We start from the raw sequence: 17,480 nt of genomic DNA, 5'->3' as shown, positions 1-17,480 counted from the left end.
TAAATTAAATATATTTAATTAAATCTATAATTCTTATCTTATTCATTCATTCATTCGTCTATAGTAATAATGGTGTGGAATATGCTATATATTATGGTTTATTAATTTAGGTTAGGTGTTTGTTTAAACTAAATATGGACACTTTTTTGGACTTTGTAAGAATAAAGAAGATTGCTAGTATCTCTAGCTAGTATCTCTATTTTTGCTAGTTGGATACATAGCAAATAAATTTCAAGAATTGAGTTTTTTTGCTCTTTACTTAAACTAAGTATTAGCAATATTTTATTATATATTCTATTTTCACGAGAACACAACTGATCATAAGTTGCATTAAAAGGCATTACAAATACTTTTTAATTCATTTTATACACTAGAAAATTAAAAGCCTACAACTGTGGTTTTCATGGATTTCAGTTTAAGCACCAAACCCCAGAATTAGGCTCTCATACAGAATTAATATGTGTTTATATGACTTCCTAAATCATGCACAAACACGGCACGACTTGAGGAGCCCCTCTTCTGCCATCAGTATTCACTAAAGCCAGCCAAGGCTTGGTAACAGCTGGTCCTACATTAATTAGTTTAAAGTATTTATTTCAACCATCTCAGCACCAGATTGCGGCAAAACATAAGAGATTATTCCGAGCATCTGCAAATGCCCTGGAAACATCCAGCCAACCAACAGTTGAATATAAGCCACCACTATTAAGACTTTACGATTCAAAATTCTTGGACGGAGGAAAGGCCAAGAGGAGTGCCGGGAATCCATGGAGGGTCTCCTTCAATCTCTCCCCAATTTAACTAGCATTTTACTCCAGTTCATTACCGACAATGGGCGACCGACTAATGGATGCGTGTTTGCTTGCAATCAAATGTAACAGGAAAAAAAAAAACGAAGAAAAGCTCTTTTTAATGCTGTTGGATGGCATCGTTTTGTGCCATAATAAACCGATCATGAAAACAGAGTGAATTATATGAATTGTATGCAATTACTACATTAGAGAAATACACTATATGTTTTCTTCTCTTTGTCACATTCGTGGCTCTGATTCTTCAGATGCCAAACATGTAGCGAATCAGCAAATGAGAAACAATAGAGGAGAATTGGATGTCAGAAGCCTGTATTTGGTTTGCAGCCACTGTAGTCCTGGATTTAGTGTTGGCATTAATAATACATCATTGCTTAAACCAACTTCTGCTTTATACTCAGCAGGACCTCGCCGCAAACACAATACTGGATCACAGGGTGGCTCATATTGCTTTGTTACTAGGAAACAATCTGTCATGCATTAGAAAGCAAACAGCACATTTCATCTCAAATGACCAATTCAGCTCTCAAATAACCGAAATTTGCCATTTTTTGGTCAGTCTCCATTTACATTAGCCACACTTGAGTGCCATTGTGTCTGTGAGCATTCTCTTGTTTCGAGCACTCCATTTTGGCCTGTCTTTAGCTGTTTATTTCCTGCCATTGGTCCAGAATCATTGACTTGGACTTAATTACAGTGCCAGATGCCAGCATGATGAAGAGAGTGAAGGAGAGAGCTGTGTTTTCCAGGTGATATTTCTCCACCGGGGCAGCCAGCAGCAGCTGTGACAGGTCCGTTTGCAGCTTTCTGTCTCAAAAAAATCTTTATGAAATCCTTTTAGGTCAGCCGTGTCACAAATAACATTTCATGCGCAACTGTTTCGCTGGATAATAGGAGCCGCAAATAAAAATTGGAAGCTGTAAATACGACGCATTTGGAATGAAATGCCATAATTTAAAACAACGCACATACTCGCAATCACACGTAAGCATGAGCGCACACTCCCTCCCGTGGCAGCAGTGGGAGTCCTTGACAGTGTAGCAATGATAAATCACCTTTCCTGTTAATAAATTGTTAAAAAAAACAAGGGACTCAGAAATCGACTTGACAAACTATGAATGTAAAAAATATCACTTGGAGGGATCTGGGCTTATCTTCACTTTACATGTTATTAGATTTGTAGTGTGAGCAGCATTCCGACAAGGCTGCACTGAGGAGAAGGGGAGAGTGAAAAAACGATGTTTGCGATAAGAGAAGATAAAATGTCTCGAACTCCTCTCGAATGCCTTTGATATCTTTGATGGAAAGTCATGACAAGGAGAGCGTAAACCACTCAACTGATTTTTAATATGATAGACAAGGCACTCTGCAATGAATTGAGTGGAAACCTTGGGAAATTTAGCAACATTCTTTCAATAAATAGCTTTAATTGACCTTGGGAGCTGAAAATGTGCCATATGTTGCAAGTTGCAGTGTTTGAATTGAGGTCCCAGTGGACCTTTCAGCTGATTTCTCCAATGAAGGCACTGAGCCGGAGGAGGGAGAGAGAGAGAGAGAGAGAGTGAGAGGGAAAAGCATTGCAGCATTTGGCTAGCCAGTCACTGTGATATATTGACAGGTGAAGCCTGTGTCCTTGCAAACCTGTGTTCCTCGCAGCAGGAGAATTGAATGTTTAAAACGTGGAGGATGTCAGTTCCCCTCTCCGCAAAGGCTGCCGCTGCCTACAGCAGACAATTACATTTTATTTCACCTGCCAATGGGGCTGAAGAAGTTGCCTCCTTCCAGGGGAGTGGTTATGACCTTTCAGTCTCATAAATGGAGACAACAGCGCATTACACAGAGGCTAATCTTTAAAACTGCATCGTCTTCTCTATCTTCTGCATTCCATTAAATATTTCCACAGCAAACTCTTTTTATTGGCCTAACCCAAAGCTTATATAGCCTACGTTTAAAATGTCAGTGTCTGACTGCCGCCCATTTCCTTAACTGGTCTGTGTGAAGAAGCTCTTTAAAAAATGCAAAAGTATCACTAACTTTGAAAATAAGAAATAAGCATTGAATATAAGAGCACCAAAAATATTTTTACATACGAGTTACATATGACCCTATTCCCCTCTCTCCTCTCCCACTGCTTCCTGTCTACTCTTGCACTGCCCTAAAAATGAAAGGCAGAAATGCCAAATATTTTAACAACTTAAAAAAAAAAACAGAACATAAACAAACATACAATAAATAAATAAATGTAAGAGAAAGGGAGAGCAAGATTTAAATTAATAAGCAGTATAGATAAAAAAGGATAAGAAAGAAGACCAATCAGCTCTTAGTACGCAAATATGCGAATTAATTTAAATAGAATTTGAATTGAGGTGGCAAACAGAATGTAAAATTGCGATTTGAATTTTAATGCAAGAAAGAAGAATTTAAATGATTTGAAATTCAAAGAAAAGTCATGTAACTGTAATTTTAACTAGAAAATCAGTTTTTCGAGATAAACTCTAAATGATTGATTTCTTTTTCTTTCTTTTTTAACATTTTAAAAGCCTTGAATATAGGCTTTATAGGCAGAATGAAAGATAGATAGACATACAATAGAATGGTAGAAAGATAGAATGATAGATAGATGGGTGTTATGTAGAAGGACAACAACTAGATCTGCATTCCCTAAAGGAAATATGAGCGCTTGCAAGGCAGCAAGAGAAAATATCCAATTTTAGGTAAGCTTAGATTTAAAGCTTTGTTCTCTGCAAATGACCCCTTACCAGAAAACAAACGCCTGAACCAGATGTTTGAGGAATATCAATATATTGCTGCATTGCAAGCACTGTAACTAACGTATAAAACAAAACAGAAAAATTAGAAAAAGACAAAAGAAATGAAAGGCAAAGCAATTCTACCTTTACAGCATGCGTACACATGCAGACCACAGTGAGAAATGTGTGTGCTGTGATCCGTAGTGGACAAATTCCTTTAGAATGACTTAAAGGTGCATATGTTGTGCATATGGGCATGGCGAACACAGGCACTATGGCATACGTGTTATGGAAACACAGCTATCTACTGCAGAACTGCTAACCCCGCTCACACCCACTCAGCTTTGCTCTTTTCTGCTCTTTAATTCCGAGATGAAAATTAGCCATTACCAAATTCCTGCTGAGAGTCAAAGTCAAGTGCTGGAGTCGGTCAGCCCTGGATTAACAGGTAACATTTGGCTTGGAAAGCCTTATCTCTGAGAAATGCACTGTGGTGTTTCTCTCTCTCTCTCTCCACTAATGTTCCCTACACTTAGAGATTAAATCGCTTGCTGCACAAACCCATTTGAGAGCACAAGGAAGGTGAGGGGGATAATCAGCACAGGCACTGGGCCGTGTTTCCTAAATGCGCTCCCAAACCCCCGCTCACACTCACTCAGCTTTGCTCTTTTCTGCTCTTTAATTCCGAGATGAAAATTAGCCATTACCAAATTCCTGCTGAGAGTCAAAGTCAAGTGCTGGAGTCGGTCGGCCCTGGATTAACAGGTAACATTTGGCTCGGAAAGCCTTATCTCTGAGAAATGCACTGTGGTGTTTCTCTCTCTCTCTCTCTCTCTACACTAATGTTCCCTACACTTAGAGATTAAATCGCTTGCTGCACAAACCCATTTGAGAGCACAAGGAAGGTGAGGGGGATAATCAGCACAGGCACTGGGCCGTGTTTCCTAAATGCGCTCCCAAACATTACTGTGCACGGGCATAAAATTAGCGTCGGGACCTTAAAACGCTGACATTTCGCATGACTTTTGGGAAAGTGACACCATCATATTTTCTTGTAGGATATCATTAAATTTCAACTGCCCTGTGGCAGAGACTTTCCATTAATAACCAATTCTGTGTGTCACTCCGTGCCCCTCTTCTGAAATAATGAGTCCTTTGGTTTGGCTTAATAAATTGAAACATATTCTCAAGGCCACACTGAAGACAGCCGCACAGATGGGCAGGCGAAGGGGAGGAAATCTTCATAAATCCTTAACTGTCGCATACGGTCAGGGATAAAAACAAAAGCAACCTTTATGGTGAACAGTTCAACACCAGAGGGAAAAAAACAGGTCTTGTGTGGTTTAAACTGTAGCAGGAGATCAAACCACAAACTGTGAAGATTATAAGACATGTTCACAGTGCACAAAATCTTAGATCAAATAAATAATGGAGAAAAAAATGACTTTTGTTATTATCTGGCTACTTCCTTCTCTAAAAATCGAACACATTACAGTTTTTAGCAAAAAGCAATGCATCTCAGTATAGCTTTTCTATCATTATATACTCCAATCATCATAACAGGAGAGTCAGATTAATGTATTTTTTTAATAGTTCAAATAAACCTGTGGTTTTGTGGTTCAATAACATTTGCCCTGTTCTCAGCATGGCATGAGTACTTACAGTAAGTACTGCTGCATAGTTTGATTGCATTATTTGCACTGTTGTTGATATTGTCAAAACTATCAACCTTTTGTAACTTATCGAAAGAAATCTTCTTAGACTTTGGACTTTAATTTTACCCAAAAATTTAAATTCTGTCATTAATTATTTATCCTGTCATTCTAAAACTATATTTGTACCTTATTCTGCGAAACACAAAAGAAATTAAATTTTTAAGTTTTGACTTTTTGTCCAAACAATTATTGTCAAGGGGGTCCAAAACAACACTGGATTCAACTGACTTTCATTGCATGGACAAAACAAACAAAAAAACAGAAATTTTTCAAAATATCTTCTTTTGTGTTCCACAGATTCATGCTTTGTGATTCCATGTTCAGTACTGTCACAAACATCTTGTTTTCTGGTGGTGGGCCATACAGAGACAGCAATGCAAAGAGTCTCTGATGCAAACCCCAGCAGAAGAAGATATCTTGTCTTTTTATATGGCCCGTGTCATATTTATTGCATAAAGGTCAGAGTGTTCATTTGTTCAAAGTCAGCGTTTTTCCACGCTCCTCCATGTAATAAATGCAGAGGGGATGTCATTATTGGACCGCTGAGGATTAAAGGCTTGACTGCCTGTGATGACTGCATAAAAAAGCCCCATCCACTACTTTTGTTACTTAATTCAAGTGAGCGTCCTACAGGAAGACCGCTCTTGGTATACAATGACAACCATCGTTGTCGTAAACAGACACTCCTCAAAGGTGGATGGAGCATTGGTGAGAGAGGGTTGTGTAACCCGATTAATAAAGGTAAAGAAGGATGAGCAACTAATGCTCTCAAAGGCCTTTGAATTAATTGCCTTTTGAAAAGCAAATGTATTCAGGACTCGTATGTAGTGGAGGGTCTTGTTTACGGTATACGTGGGGGTTGACGGTCATTAGGGTCTGGAAATCGAACTTGTTGTTTTTTTTAGGATGGGGGCGTTATTATTAGCATGCATTACAGGAGGAATCAGGCTAGATTGAGTCTATTTATTGATCACTGAACGCTTACTGGTGCACACCTGAAAGCTAGATTACTACAATCACACTCCGGGAAGCCTCCTGCGCAATCTAGTGCTAATCATCTCTAGAGATGGGTATGTGTGAACGTCTTTATTTATTTTTGTTAACGGGAATTGTCCTCAGCTCACATCTGGTTGAATTTTCTACATTTTTCAAGAATGCGCACACTGGCGTCCTTACACGGAAACAAATGCGTTTTGGTGCCAATATGTAAATGCCTTCCACATTTTACACGCAATGACATTAGAAATTCAAACAAGGAGTAAAAAACCCAACATAATCAAAACGCTTTGATAGAACAAGCACTCCAACACTGAGAAACGGAAGATAGTCTGCAGTCTGATCACAGTGGAGTGCGTTCCGTCGAAGACGGGCGGACATATTAATGTGATTCGCAGCAATCCTACAGGGAATGAGGATGTTTGGGGCGACAATCGACTCTGGCACTAATCCAGGCTCTATGTACTGAGCCGCTTTGGAGACCGAAGATGAAAGACAAAAAGAAATGTAAATGTAAATTTTTTAAAAAGCAGAGCTTAGGAGCCCCCCAGTCTGACGCCCTCTCTCTCTGTCTCTCATGCCCTCGTGAGCAGAAGAAAATGGATGCAAATCCATTTGCGTCTGGTTCACAGCTATAAAAAAAATACTTAGGATTTTTAAAAGCGGTTGATGTGTTAAACGTGTGGAAATCTGTTTTGATAACATTATTCATAACACTGGCTTTGCGCAGCTTGAATTAATAACACTCCATTTACAGATGGAAGAAAGCTGGCATGGTATTTCCAGTTAAAGAGATTAATTTTTAAACACCTAATTGACAGGCCGGGGTTAGGCGGGATAAGCAACAGCATCTCCAGGCCTGTGGCTGCAAAGTCAAGGTGACTGGAACACTTAGGCGAGCTTTCAAATGCTGCGAGAGAGAAGAGAATTAGTCCTCCCGCAGTTTTTCTCCTCCCCCTATTCTCTTTTATTAGGAACGATTTTGTTCGCAGTCAAAGGATATAACAGCCCTAAGTATCCGTTGATAATTACGGAACAGAGAAAATTTTTAAATTTGACACACTTTGCCCTAAACTCAGCAGCTTAATAATAGAGCAGCCACTACTGTGTGAGCGCTCCAATGTGACATTAAAGGGATAGTTCAACTAAAAATGAATTTCTAACAGCCTTGTGTCGTTCCAAACCTGCATGCTGTTTTCTTTTCTGCAGAATACGGGAGAAGATGTTTTGAAAGTGAATGGGGTCCAAACAACAAAACAAAATGATCCCTTTATTAGGAGTTTTGATGAAACTACAAAGTGGAATATGTGTTTTAAGTCAGCAAAACATCTTTTTAAATTGTTATGTCTGGTAAATCAGCTTCAAAACATGCTGTTTACAAAACAAAACTGTGCACGCAAACCAATGATCTTTGAGGTATTTAATTGTTATGTCTAGGACGTCTGGGTCATAGAAAGTCAGGGTCAGCCTTACCTTAACACAACAGTTGTTTTTAAGCTTTTCGCATTTTGAATCACAAATGAGCAGAAACGGCATTGCTAATTGTTACATTTCGTCTGTCCAAGGGCAAACAAATGATACATTTGTTCACAGCAGTGCACATACCGTTAAGGGCAGATGCTCGGTTATGTACTTAGAATTCACAAAGAGACTGTCCGTGCTGCATATGGAATCTCGTTCATTGTAATTGCCCTTCTAGTCCAAACCAAAAAAGAAAGTCACTTGCAAACTGAGAGAAAGAAAAACAGTGGAACTAGTCAAAAACGAAGCCCTAACCCTCCAGGCCAAGAGCTGCATCTTTTCTTTTTATCAGAGCAGGTGTCTCTGCAGCACACTGCTCCCTTTGAAATGAAGGGTAACATAAAACGGCCCTGGCGTGTTGTGATGGACAAGGAGATTTCACCTTCTCTAGTGAATGATAATACATTATTAAATTTGCCTCTCTGCTCGCGAGATACTCTTAGCTGACCACAGCATATTTATCTCTCTATCTAAGCCTTACATCTTGGCAGGAGAAAGCATTCTGTCACTTTTAAGGCATTTCAAAGATTAGAAAGAACCACTTGCTTTTCAACATTCCTAAAAGCACTGTCTTTCTTGTGGAATGTGATTAGCAGTCCATGGTATCACGTAATGGAACATTCATGAGGGAGAACAAATATCCAAATGAAGCGCCGTGTCCTGGAGGGACGGCCCACGTTTGCATCATCAGCACTATTTGTTTCGCTGCTCACAAACTTGATTGATCCTCTATTGAATTATTTTTTTTTTCTTTTCGCACCCCTTCATTTCGACAGAACACACTGACAAGTTGTTTGATCATATACCGTGATTGTCTGCCAAGTCACATTTCAGATCCCCATGGCTAATGATCCAGCCTTTTGTCTTAGGAAAAGTCGGCCAAGTCAGCACAAGCCTCAGTCCGTTTCACTTTTGAAGCCAGAACCACAAGGACACTTAAAAAGGCGATAGAAAACATGCTTGGAAAGCAAGTGTGTCTGATGAAAGGAGAGTGTGCAAGTTTACCGTGATCAGACGTGGAGTTAAAGAACCGGAGGTCTGTAGTAAGTAACATGTTTGCTAAGCAAAAACCAATGTCTCTATAATGATGCAACATGGCGGTCATAAAACTGCCGGACTGGAAACATTTCTAAACTATGTATCTACTGTATTCCTTGCTCAATAATTTTGGCTTTTGGTTTCTTTCTCTAACAAACCCAATGATCAGACACCTGCACATATTAACAGAAATCAGTGTAACACATTACATATGATGCTTGTTAAGCAGTCAATCAAAATTAGGGAGTAATTTATAATAATAGGCTAATTTACCTTTTAAATGTACACCATAATGTTTAGCAGTTATTTATGTAATACATATAACAGTTACTGTTTCTGCCTCAGAGTAAAATAATAAAAAGGACATTTTGAAATAATTTCTTGAAATTATGACTTTACATCTCCCATCTGTATCAAATCTAACAGTGTAACTTTATTTCTTATTGTAAAATTTGTCGCAATTACCTTTTTTTTCTCTGAGGCTTTGTCTTTCATAGTTACAAGTACACTTCCATCTTAATTTCTGTATATACAGAAAAATACAGTGAAAAACATCTCCCTCTCCCATAATCATGCCTTTAAACGTTATATGATACAGCATCAAACATCATACTGTTTACTTTGCTCAAAAGGTCCATAGGATTTGTACAATTTCCTGCAGTACGCTAAGTGAAATTAGCCAGATTATTTCTCAAGCGTTATGACAGGAATAATTTATGTGAGAGCAGCTCTCATTTGGTAAAAATAAACCTCTACCATTCCTTTAGGCAACAGAAACTGTTTGTAGTTATTATCCCATAAATTACTCTTCTAGTGTTGTTATTGTGCACCGCTTAGCTACAGCTCCCGCCCATATGTGGATATATTCACGAGCGGCTCCCCCAAGGAGAGGAACCATGTTAAATATTTGATGTCCAAAATGAGTTTACTGCCAAAGGCTTTAGAACCTTTCAAATTTCCTTGTTTGTCAACTACCTGCTGTTTCACAAGAGCGAGGCTTGTCAAAAACAATTCTGACAGATTCCCTTTGTGAAGCAATTCAATTAGTCCAGACTTTATAATAAATGTGAGCGAACTGTTCACTTTTTTGCTTCACTTCAAGGTGAGGCGCCACTTAATGGTGTCTAACTTCTAATGCCAGAGAAATGCTTGGAAAAAATGACAAGAGATATTGGATACCATACAGTATTATTTTACAGAACTTTTTATTTTTTAACTCAGAGTGTGATAGCATTGTGGTAATATAACTTACACTGACAAGTGACCGTCTTTATGAGTCAAATCATTCAACTCAACCAATACTTTTGAAAAACAGTGATTCATTCAGGAACAAAACAGGTCACTGTCTTTGAGTGCGTTACTGAATCATTCACTATATTGATTCATTCAAAAACACAGATTCATTTATTAACAAAACAAGTGAACGAGTAATTTAATCATTTACTCGATATTGCATCATTTATAGCAACAAACAAAACAAGTGCGCGAGTCATTGAATCATTAACTCAATATCGCATAATTTATAGCAATATTGTGTCTAAAATGTAAGCTACTTAATACTAACTTTTTGTTAACTGTCGTGCGAGTCATGTACTCAAATACATTAATTATTTTCTGATTTATTTAGGAACAAAAAAACAGTACTGTGTGTTGCTTTGTTATAAGCAACAATTCTGCTTTGACTTTGTTTGGAATTATTTTCTATTGGAAAGAACAAAAATACATAATATAAAAGGCAATATTATGTCTAAAATGTAAGCTATTTAATATTAATGTCTTGTTTACTGAACTGTTGTATTGAAGAAGTGCGGTTCATAATGGCACTCTTGCTAAATATGAAGCATTTATCAAGATGGACAAGATACAAAGACTGTCCCAAACCCATCTACTACTGTTAACCCGCTTGGATACAGGTGACGTTGACACCTCAAACGTAATATTTCGCACTAAAGCGAAAGTGCACGCCGTAGCATTAATTTAATGCTCTGCCACGATCATAAAGATCAAACAAGTGGAGAAATATCATTAAACCATTGGAATGTAATCTCATTTGTCTAAACAAACTGATCCAATGAACAACCCTAATTAAAAACGCTGCCACAAACAGAAGCAGGCCAAGCCAGACGAGCCCCTCCTCTTTAACAATGGGGCACATTTATTTTATGAATCTAATGCATCATGTATCATATCATTGCAGTTCAATATATCTATCATTAATTTTATTCCCTTCACTTAAGGCTTTTATTGGGATTACTTTGGTTATTAGTTGGTCTAATGTATTGGTTACCTCCAGATCCGGCGCTACGATCTCTCTCATCTCACAGCATAAACCTGTGCGTGTTATTCAAATTGCTTCATTTATTATGATAGCTTCCTCATGTAAATTGTGCTGACTGCTCGCCCTTGCACAGTCCTCATTAGACTAATGAAAACCTTCAAACGAAAAAACTAAACAACCTGCCAAATAAAGGTCTGAGGTTATTATGAAAATTACAACTCTGGGAGCCAGGAGAAGCTCTGTTCATTAATTCATGCTCAGCAAATTGGTAACTAATTTAGTTGCACTCCTCTGCATTAATGGATTATTTTATAAAAATGTTTTCCACAGCACGAGACCTTTGCCGCACACGTTAGAGAGCTTTGGATTCTAATCAAGAGGAGTGACATATTAAGCATGCCAAGCGTCTGAATGATAATGCAGCGGCGATGCAAATAGACAATGTGGATTTTCACTCGGTCGGAGAGAATCAGGACCAATCTAACTCAATTGATATCTAAAGGGGCTGGTGGAACCATGGCATGCTGGGGGATTAGACGGATCCATCTCCATGTCTCTATTGGGCAACAACAGGAAAAAATGTTCTGTGCAATCACACGTGTTGTGATAATGTTATTATAAACAGGCCAATATGTCAGCGGTGTCAATCCAGACGTACAGTACACAATCAGTCACTAGAAACATCAGATCAGGACTGAAAAAAACACATCGACTGCACACACCAATCCCCTTAAGACCCACACAAACACCCCAACCCCTCCCGCCCATCACACCTAAGGTCTGACCTGTAAATTCATATAATCATGCTAATTACTTTGATTCACAGGCTTGCTTGGTCTATGGGAGAGACCTACACATCGCCTCCTCTCCGGGCAGATCCAGCAGGAGATGTGCAGCCCAATGATTTCCACCGTGGTTTTAATGTCATTATCACCCTCTCCAACACTTCCCCAGTCCTGCCTTCTGCCTGGAGAGAATTCTCAAATCTATTATTTGCTTCAATTTGTGTTTAATGCAAAGCATGTGAAAGAACACTTCATTTTTTCTTTGCCAGACCAAAGTAAATAGTGAAAAGTATAGACATTTGTCAATTGTTAAGCTTACTTCAACTTTACACTCAAAAGATGGAGATGTTTTGATAGATTTTTTTGGATGAATTTCAGTAAAAAAAAAAAAAAAGGCTTCTGAGAATTATAATATTATAATATTAATATTATTATTGGGAATATTATTATAATTTAAAATAAACATTTTATTTGAATATATTTTAAATGTAAATTATACCTTTGATGGCAAAGCTGAATTTTCAGAAGCCATTAATCCAGTGTTCAGGGTGGAAACAATTCTTATTAATATCAATGTTGAAAACAGTTGTGCTGCTTAATACTTTTGTGGAAATGGGGATTTATTTTTTAGGATTCTTTGATGAAAAGGAAGTTCAATTTATTTGAAATATTGAAGACATTTACAACGTAACAAAATATTTCTTTTACTTTAGATTTTTTGATTTGTATGCATCCTTGCCTGTATTAACTGCAGTATTAATTTCTTATTAATTAGCAATTGTCATTTCCAAAAAATATCAATGTTTTGAGTATCACAGAAACCAAAACATGACTTCATACTCATACTCAAAAGTTTTTCACAAACATTTCCAAAAAATAAAACAATAGTGTTATGTGTTGTTTAATGTACTGAACTCTGACCTTTCTCCAGGTGCATTCTCTTGGCCTCGTGGCCGATGTCGTGAGTTGCCAGATCGCCCTCTTTAGGCCCGGGTAAGATGCTGGGAGACAGGCCCAGTAACACCTGGTTCATCGACAGTCCGTTGTGATGCACAGCTTTGAGAGAACACAGAGACACATTATTCCCATCTCCACACGCTCTCAATCGACAACGCAAAACACCTCGAGTGATAAATAATGATTCTAGTTGAAAAGAGCCCTCGTCGTCCAGTGGCTTGAGAAGGTGAATACGTCCTTGGCTTTCAACTGTTTGTGACTTGTGGTATACCTCATCTCCAAATCAATGCGCCAGTCAATCAAAATCGCATTTGCCACTCTGCCTGGCACAAGCAATTCTCAGTGCAATTCTCTGTAACATCTGAGATGAGGCGACAGAAAAAATACAACTGTCTCTTATAAATGTATAATAAATGCCTCTTTACAAAAACCTGTGAAAGTCTGAGACCACTAGTAAGAATAATTTTTAATAACATTTCTTCACTACAAATTATATTATTAGCATAATACTTTTAGTAAAAATTACATTAAAAATAAAAAAGTTAAAACAGTAAACTTAAGTTACTAATTAAATAATGGGGTTTGCTTCAACGACAACAGTACTGGAGCAGCATGAACTCCCGAAGTTTGAGTAAAATGTCACAAATTTAATTTGAGTTGTGGCTTAGAAATTGAGTCTTATTAATATGCCTAAATGTCTTATTTATTTTACATAAAAAATTATTTTATTCATTTAAAAATATATTTCCAGGTTCAAATCCCATATTTTCAATGTAACATTCAGACCTCAAATGAGTTTTGAATTAAAATAAACAGTTACTCGCTAAGACATTGCTCCCAGAATAACATCATAAAACATGGTAGCATATTTCAGAGATGACGAGAAACATACATACAGGCTCTCTCAAGTGATTAAGGACATTGTTTTTATTTTATGACACAGCTAATGATGAAAACGTTTGAGGTCTGTCTTTGCACAACATGAGCCAGATCGAAACTTAAAGATTAAAAAAAGACAGCTAATATCTCTTTGCCATCTGTTGAAAAGAACAGAAAGTGGGGAGGGACACACATGTGCTACGCTCTTAACAAGAGGCATTTTTAGTGCGGTATTTAGTAGCGCGTGTGTGCCGGTGTGCGGAGACGCTGGAAGAGACGAGGGAGAGGAATTGAGAGACAAAGAGAGTGGGAGAGAGATTTATGGGGTGAACATACGCATTCTGTCGGAGGAGCTCTCCGTGTGCGCGGGAGAGCTGGAGACGCTGCTGCTGCGCTGGGATGAGGGACGGCTCCCCGGCCTCCTGCCGTCTTCCAGAGAGGGGGCAGGGGAGGGACTGTCGGGGACCCGTTCCTGCACAGCCAACAGGAAAAACAAACACAGCCAGGGCGGCCATTACATGACACACTCTTTTCAGCAACACACTTCCACGGACACACAAGCGTCCGTGCTTTTTCTTCTCTCTCTTTTTTTTGAGACACCGTCCCCCCACCCCTTCTTCTGCATCCTTTCCTTGCTTTGTTTCCCAGGCTATTGTCTGACAGACTGCTCCCCGCAATGCCGTACGAAAGCACGGATCATGCACCACCCAGCCCCCTCCACCTTCCCTCAATGGCTGATGAGAGATGTGCACGACACAATGAGAGAACGGCGCCGTGGGTTACCTTAATCACTGATGTCACCATTCGGGATGGGGCACTCTGTCCCTGTGCTGCGGCGGCCATATTGGCGATGGTGCTGAGGTGGTTCATCTGACTCATTGCCATGGTGACAGATGCGTGAGGCAGGCTGACAGGGATCAGGGGGTGGGGCATCATCATAAACGGCAGTTCCAAGCCTGAAGATGAGAGAGGAGAGTAGCTGATTAATTAATCATTTCTGGCATTAAGTTGTGTGCAAATGGAAGACGCGTGTGCGACAGAAAAGAAAGCATACTGCTGAAGAAGAGAGGAAGATTTAAAGGAGAAACCCTATGAATTATTCACATGTGACCTATTGTGCGAGCGCCGTGGCTTACCGAGTAAATATTAATTAAATAATAATTGTCACATTAGATACTGTATTACATTAAAGCTACCGACATCTATAAAAAAATTAATAATTGCAGCATTTTTGAGCTATTATGGTCATTAGAAACATAAATATTCACTTTCGTTGTTAATAATACATATTGCTGTTAATAATATATAGAGTTACGGCGATTGCAGTCATAATAACCTAATAATTGTGAAATTTAAACTAATCTTTATTATGTTGGGAAAGGGAAAAATTATGGAACTATTTCACCATTAATAGTAAATGCATTCAAAATATCTGCGGAAAAATAAGGCAAACATGAAAGGCATTAGTGAAAATGAGCAAAAACGAGCCAGTTAAAACTAAGTGTGTATCATGAGATGCCTACAAGCTAATTACCAGTATTTGTGCCAGAAACTCCATTACTTGTATAACAGAGTGCATTTATAACGTCATTTCAAGTCCTTGATATTTACACGGGATTGAAATAATTAAGACGTACAAAGTATTTTGACGAGAAAACCTAGATCCTGCATGCAAACTGCTAAACTCATACATATAAACTAAGGTGAACTGTGCTACATTCTTAGACAGTGATTAAATGGGTAGAAAGGAAGCAGTCCCGATTTTTCAAAGGACATATGCACACAAATAAGGTCACAGCCTGGTGTGTGTCCCTGAACTAAAGACCCACTCACTCCCACTCCTGACTTTGAACTAAAGGATCAAAAGTAACCGAAATAAATTTCGGTCTCGGGCGGTCAAAGGCACCACTCGAATGCTTGAAAGACAACTTGAGTGTTCGCAGTGGATCCGATCGAGTTGCTCTGTCCCACACTTCCCCTTTATCGCCCGGCTCAAGGTAATGGGAGACACAGAGGGGTAATCCAGCGAGTTGTTTTTGTGCGAAATATCAGTGGCCAAGGGCTGTGAGAGAGTCTACATCAGAAAAATAAAACCAAAAAGAAAAACCCCCCAAAAAAAGGGAAGATGGTGGGTGGGTGGGGAGGGGGTCCCTTTAGTGTCACCGCTCCTCTGAGAAGCATTGTACATTTCCATAAGAAAGATGACCAGCAGATGCACAGGGAAAACACATTCCGCGACATTAAAAAGGAGGCAGAGATTAAAAGAACGAGAGGCCAAGCAGCACCTTGTAAAGGCGTCTCTCCTCGAGTGCCGAGTCTGAATCAATTACCGCTCGCAGGACCGGACTCAATTAAAACCCGCCACGGCGCCAGCGTGTGATTGCAGGATACTTACAGCGCCACGTCGAAACAAATTGAGAGAGGCATTCATGCACGTATCTACCTTTCAGAGCTTTCGAGAGCTGGATTGAGTGCCGGCACGCCTTTGTGATTCGCTCAAGAAGATCTGACTGGATTTCAGGAAATCAACATTTACAAGAGAGGGGAGGAACGTATTAAAGTCTGATATGACTTTGCTTTTGTCATTTAAATAGGCGTCCTTTATCAGCCTGCCAGTGAATGATGTCTGTTGTGTTGACCGACTTCCACAAAGCAGAACTCTGCGTGTGTGAACGACTGCGGGCATACAGTAGCAGACTGCTCTCAGGGGCCTAATCTCTCTCCCCCCGTCCCACCTCCTTTCATGTTCCGCCATCCTTAAGTGATGTTTCAGCCATAATGGCCTATTGAAAAGCGTAAGAAAACATGATACAAGCTAAAAGAGGTCCACCAAGGCTTTTCAGACAGGCGATGAACTGTGGATTGTCTAGAATCCAGATGTCTGATGAAACAGTCGCATTGTTCATCAACTGTTTTTTTTTCCCACCTTCTTTTGTAGTTTTCAACAAATTTGTCTCAAAACAAAACACTGTCAAGGCCATTTTACTATATTAATGAATTTACCTTGTTAATAAAGATTTTTATTTCATAAAGACACCTTTTTCTGTTGTGCTGTAGATTATTGATTAAAGGACAAAATCAATGAAAATGATCACCTGAGCAATTAATTTATACTTATTTTTCAAAATGTAAAGATTCAGATGATTTGTGTCAATTCAAACTTACAGTAGAGTCCTGAGACTACATTAGAAATGAGAAAAATATAAATGTTACTCTCTGAAGGGTGAAAGTATAGAATTCTTTTAATATTCTAGTTCAAAAGGTAAGTGCTCTTTAATGCGTTTCAAGTGGTGTAACCATCAAGCAAAAATTACTGTTTCTATGAATACTGGATGGATGGATGGCTGGCTGGATGGTTGGATGGCTGGCTGGCTGGCTGGCTGGCTGGCTGGCTGGATGGATGGATGGATGGATGGATGGATGGATGGATGGATAGATAGATAGATAGGAAGGAAAAAAACTAACTCAAAACTTAACTGTTCCCAAATGGCTTAGAAATGTCAGATTTTAATCTGTCTACAAGTGTATTTTTTTATGTAGTAGGTTTGGCATCCCACTTTCATGAATTCAAAAATCCAGCCCAATTTGTCCTGATATTTTGCTTGGAAAACATAGTCTAAACAAAAAGCTCTTGGAAATGGATTTCGAAAAAGGCAATATAATAGATAACAGATACTACTGTAGAATAGTTCAGCCAAAAATGAAAATGATGACATTATTTTTTTATCAGAAAGTATGACTTAAGAAGATTT

General features: G+C 38.8%; 1 protein-coding gene across 5 annotated transcripts in view; it reads right to left on the bottom strand.

Moving 5' to 3' along the window:
• The window catches only part of dachd (dachshund d), a 108,005-nt gene that overhangs the window by 14,638 nt on the left and 75,887 nt on the right, over nucleotides 1-17,480 (bottom strand). For 3 of the 5 annotated variants that reach the window (XM_016553459.1, XM_016553460.1, XM_016553461.1), the window contains exons 4-6: nucleotides 14,512-14,684; nucleotides 14,065-14,200; nucleotides 12,814-12,948 (exon numbers count right to left, since the gene is read on the bottom strand). In XM_016553459.1, coding sequence (XP_016408945.1) covers nucleotides 12,814-12,948; nucleotides 14,065-14,200; nucleotides 14,512-14,684 — 444 coding nt within the window. Of the gene's footprint in view, nucleotides 1-11,921; nucleotides 12,075-12,813; nucleotides 12,949-14,064; nucleotides 14,201-14,511; nucleotides 14,685-17,480 lie in introns of all 5 variants that reach the window. The other 2 variants (XM_016553456.1, XM_016553457.1) reach the window with 1 other exon arrangement.

This window comes from Sinocyclocheilus rhinocerous, unplaced genomic scaffold (genome assembly GCF_001515625.1).
Source record: "Sinocyclocheilus rhinocerous isolate Xijiao unplaced genomic scaffold, SAMN03320098_v1.1 scaffold165, whole genome shotgun sequence".
Taxonomy (NCBI): Eukaryota; Metazoa; Chordata; class Actinopteri; order Cypriniformes; family Cyprinidae; genus Sinocyclocheilus; species Sinocyclocheilus rhinocerous.
This window is presented reverse-complemented; position numbering and strand designations above follow the sequence as displayed.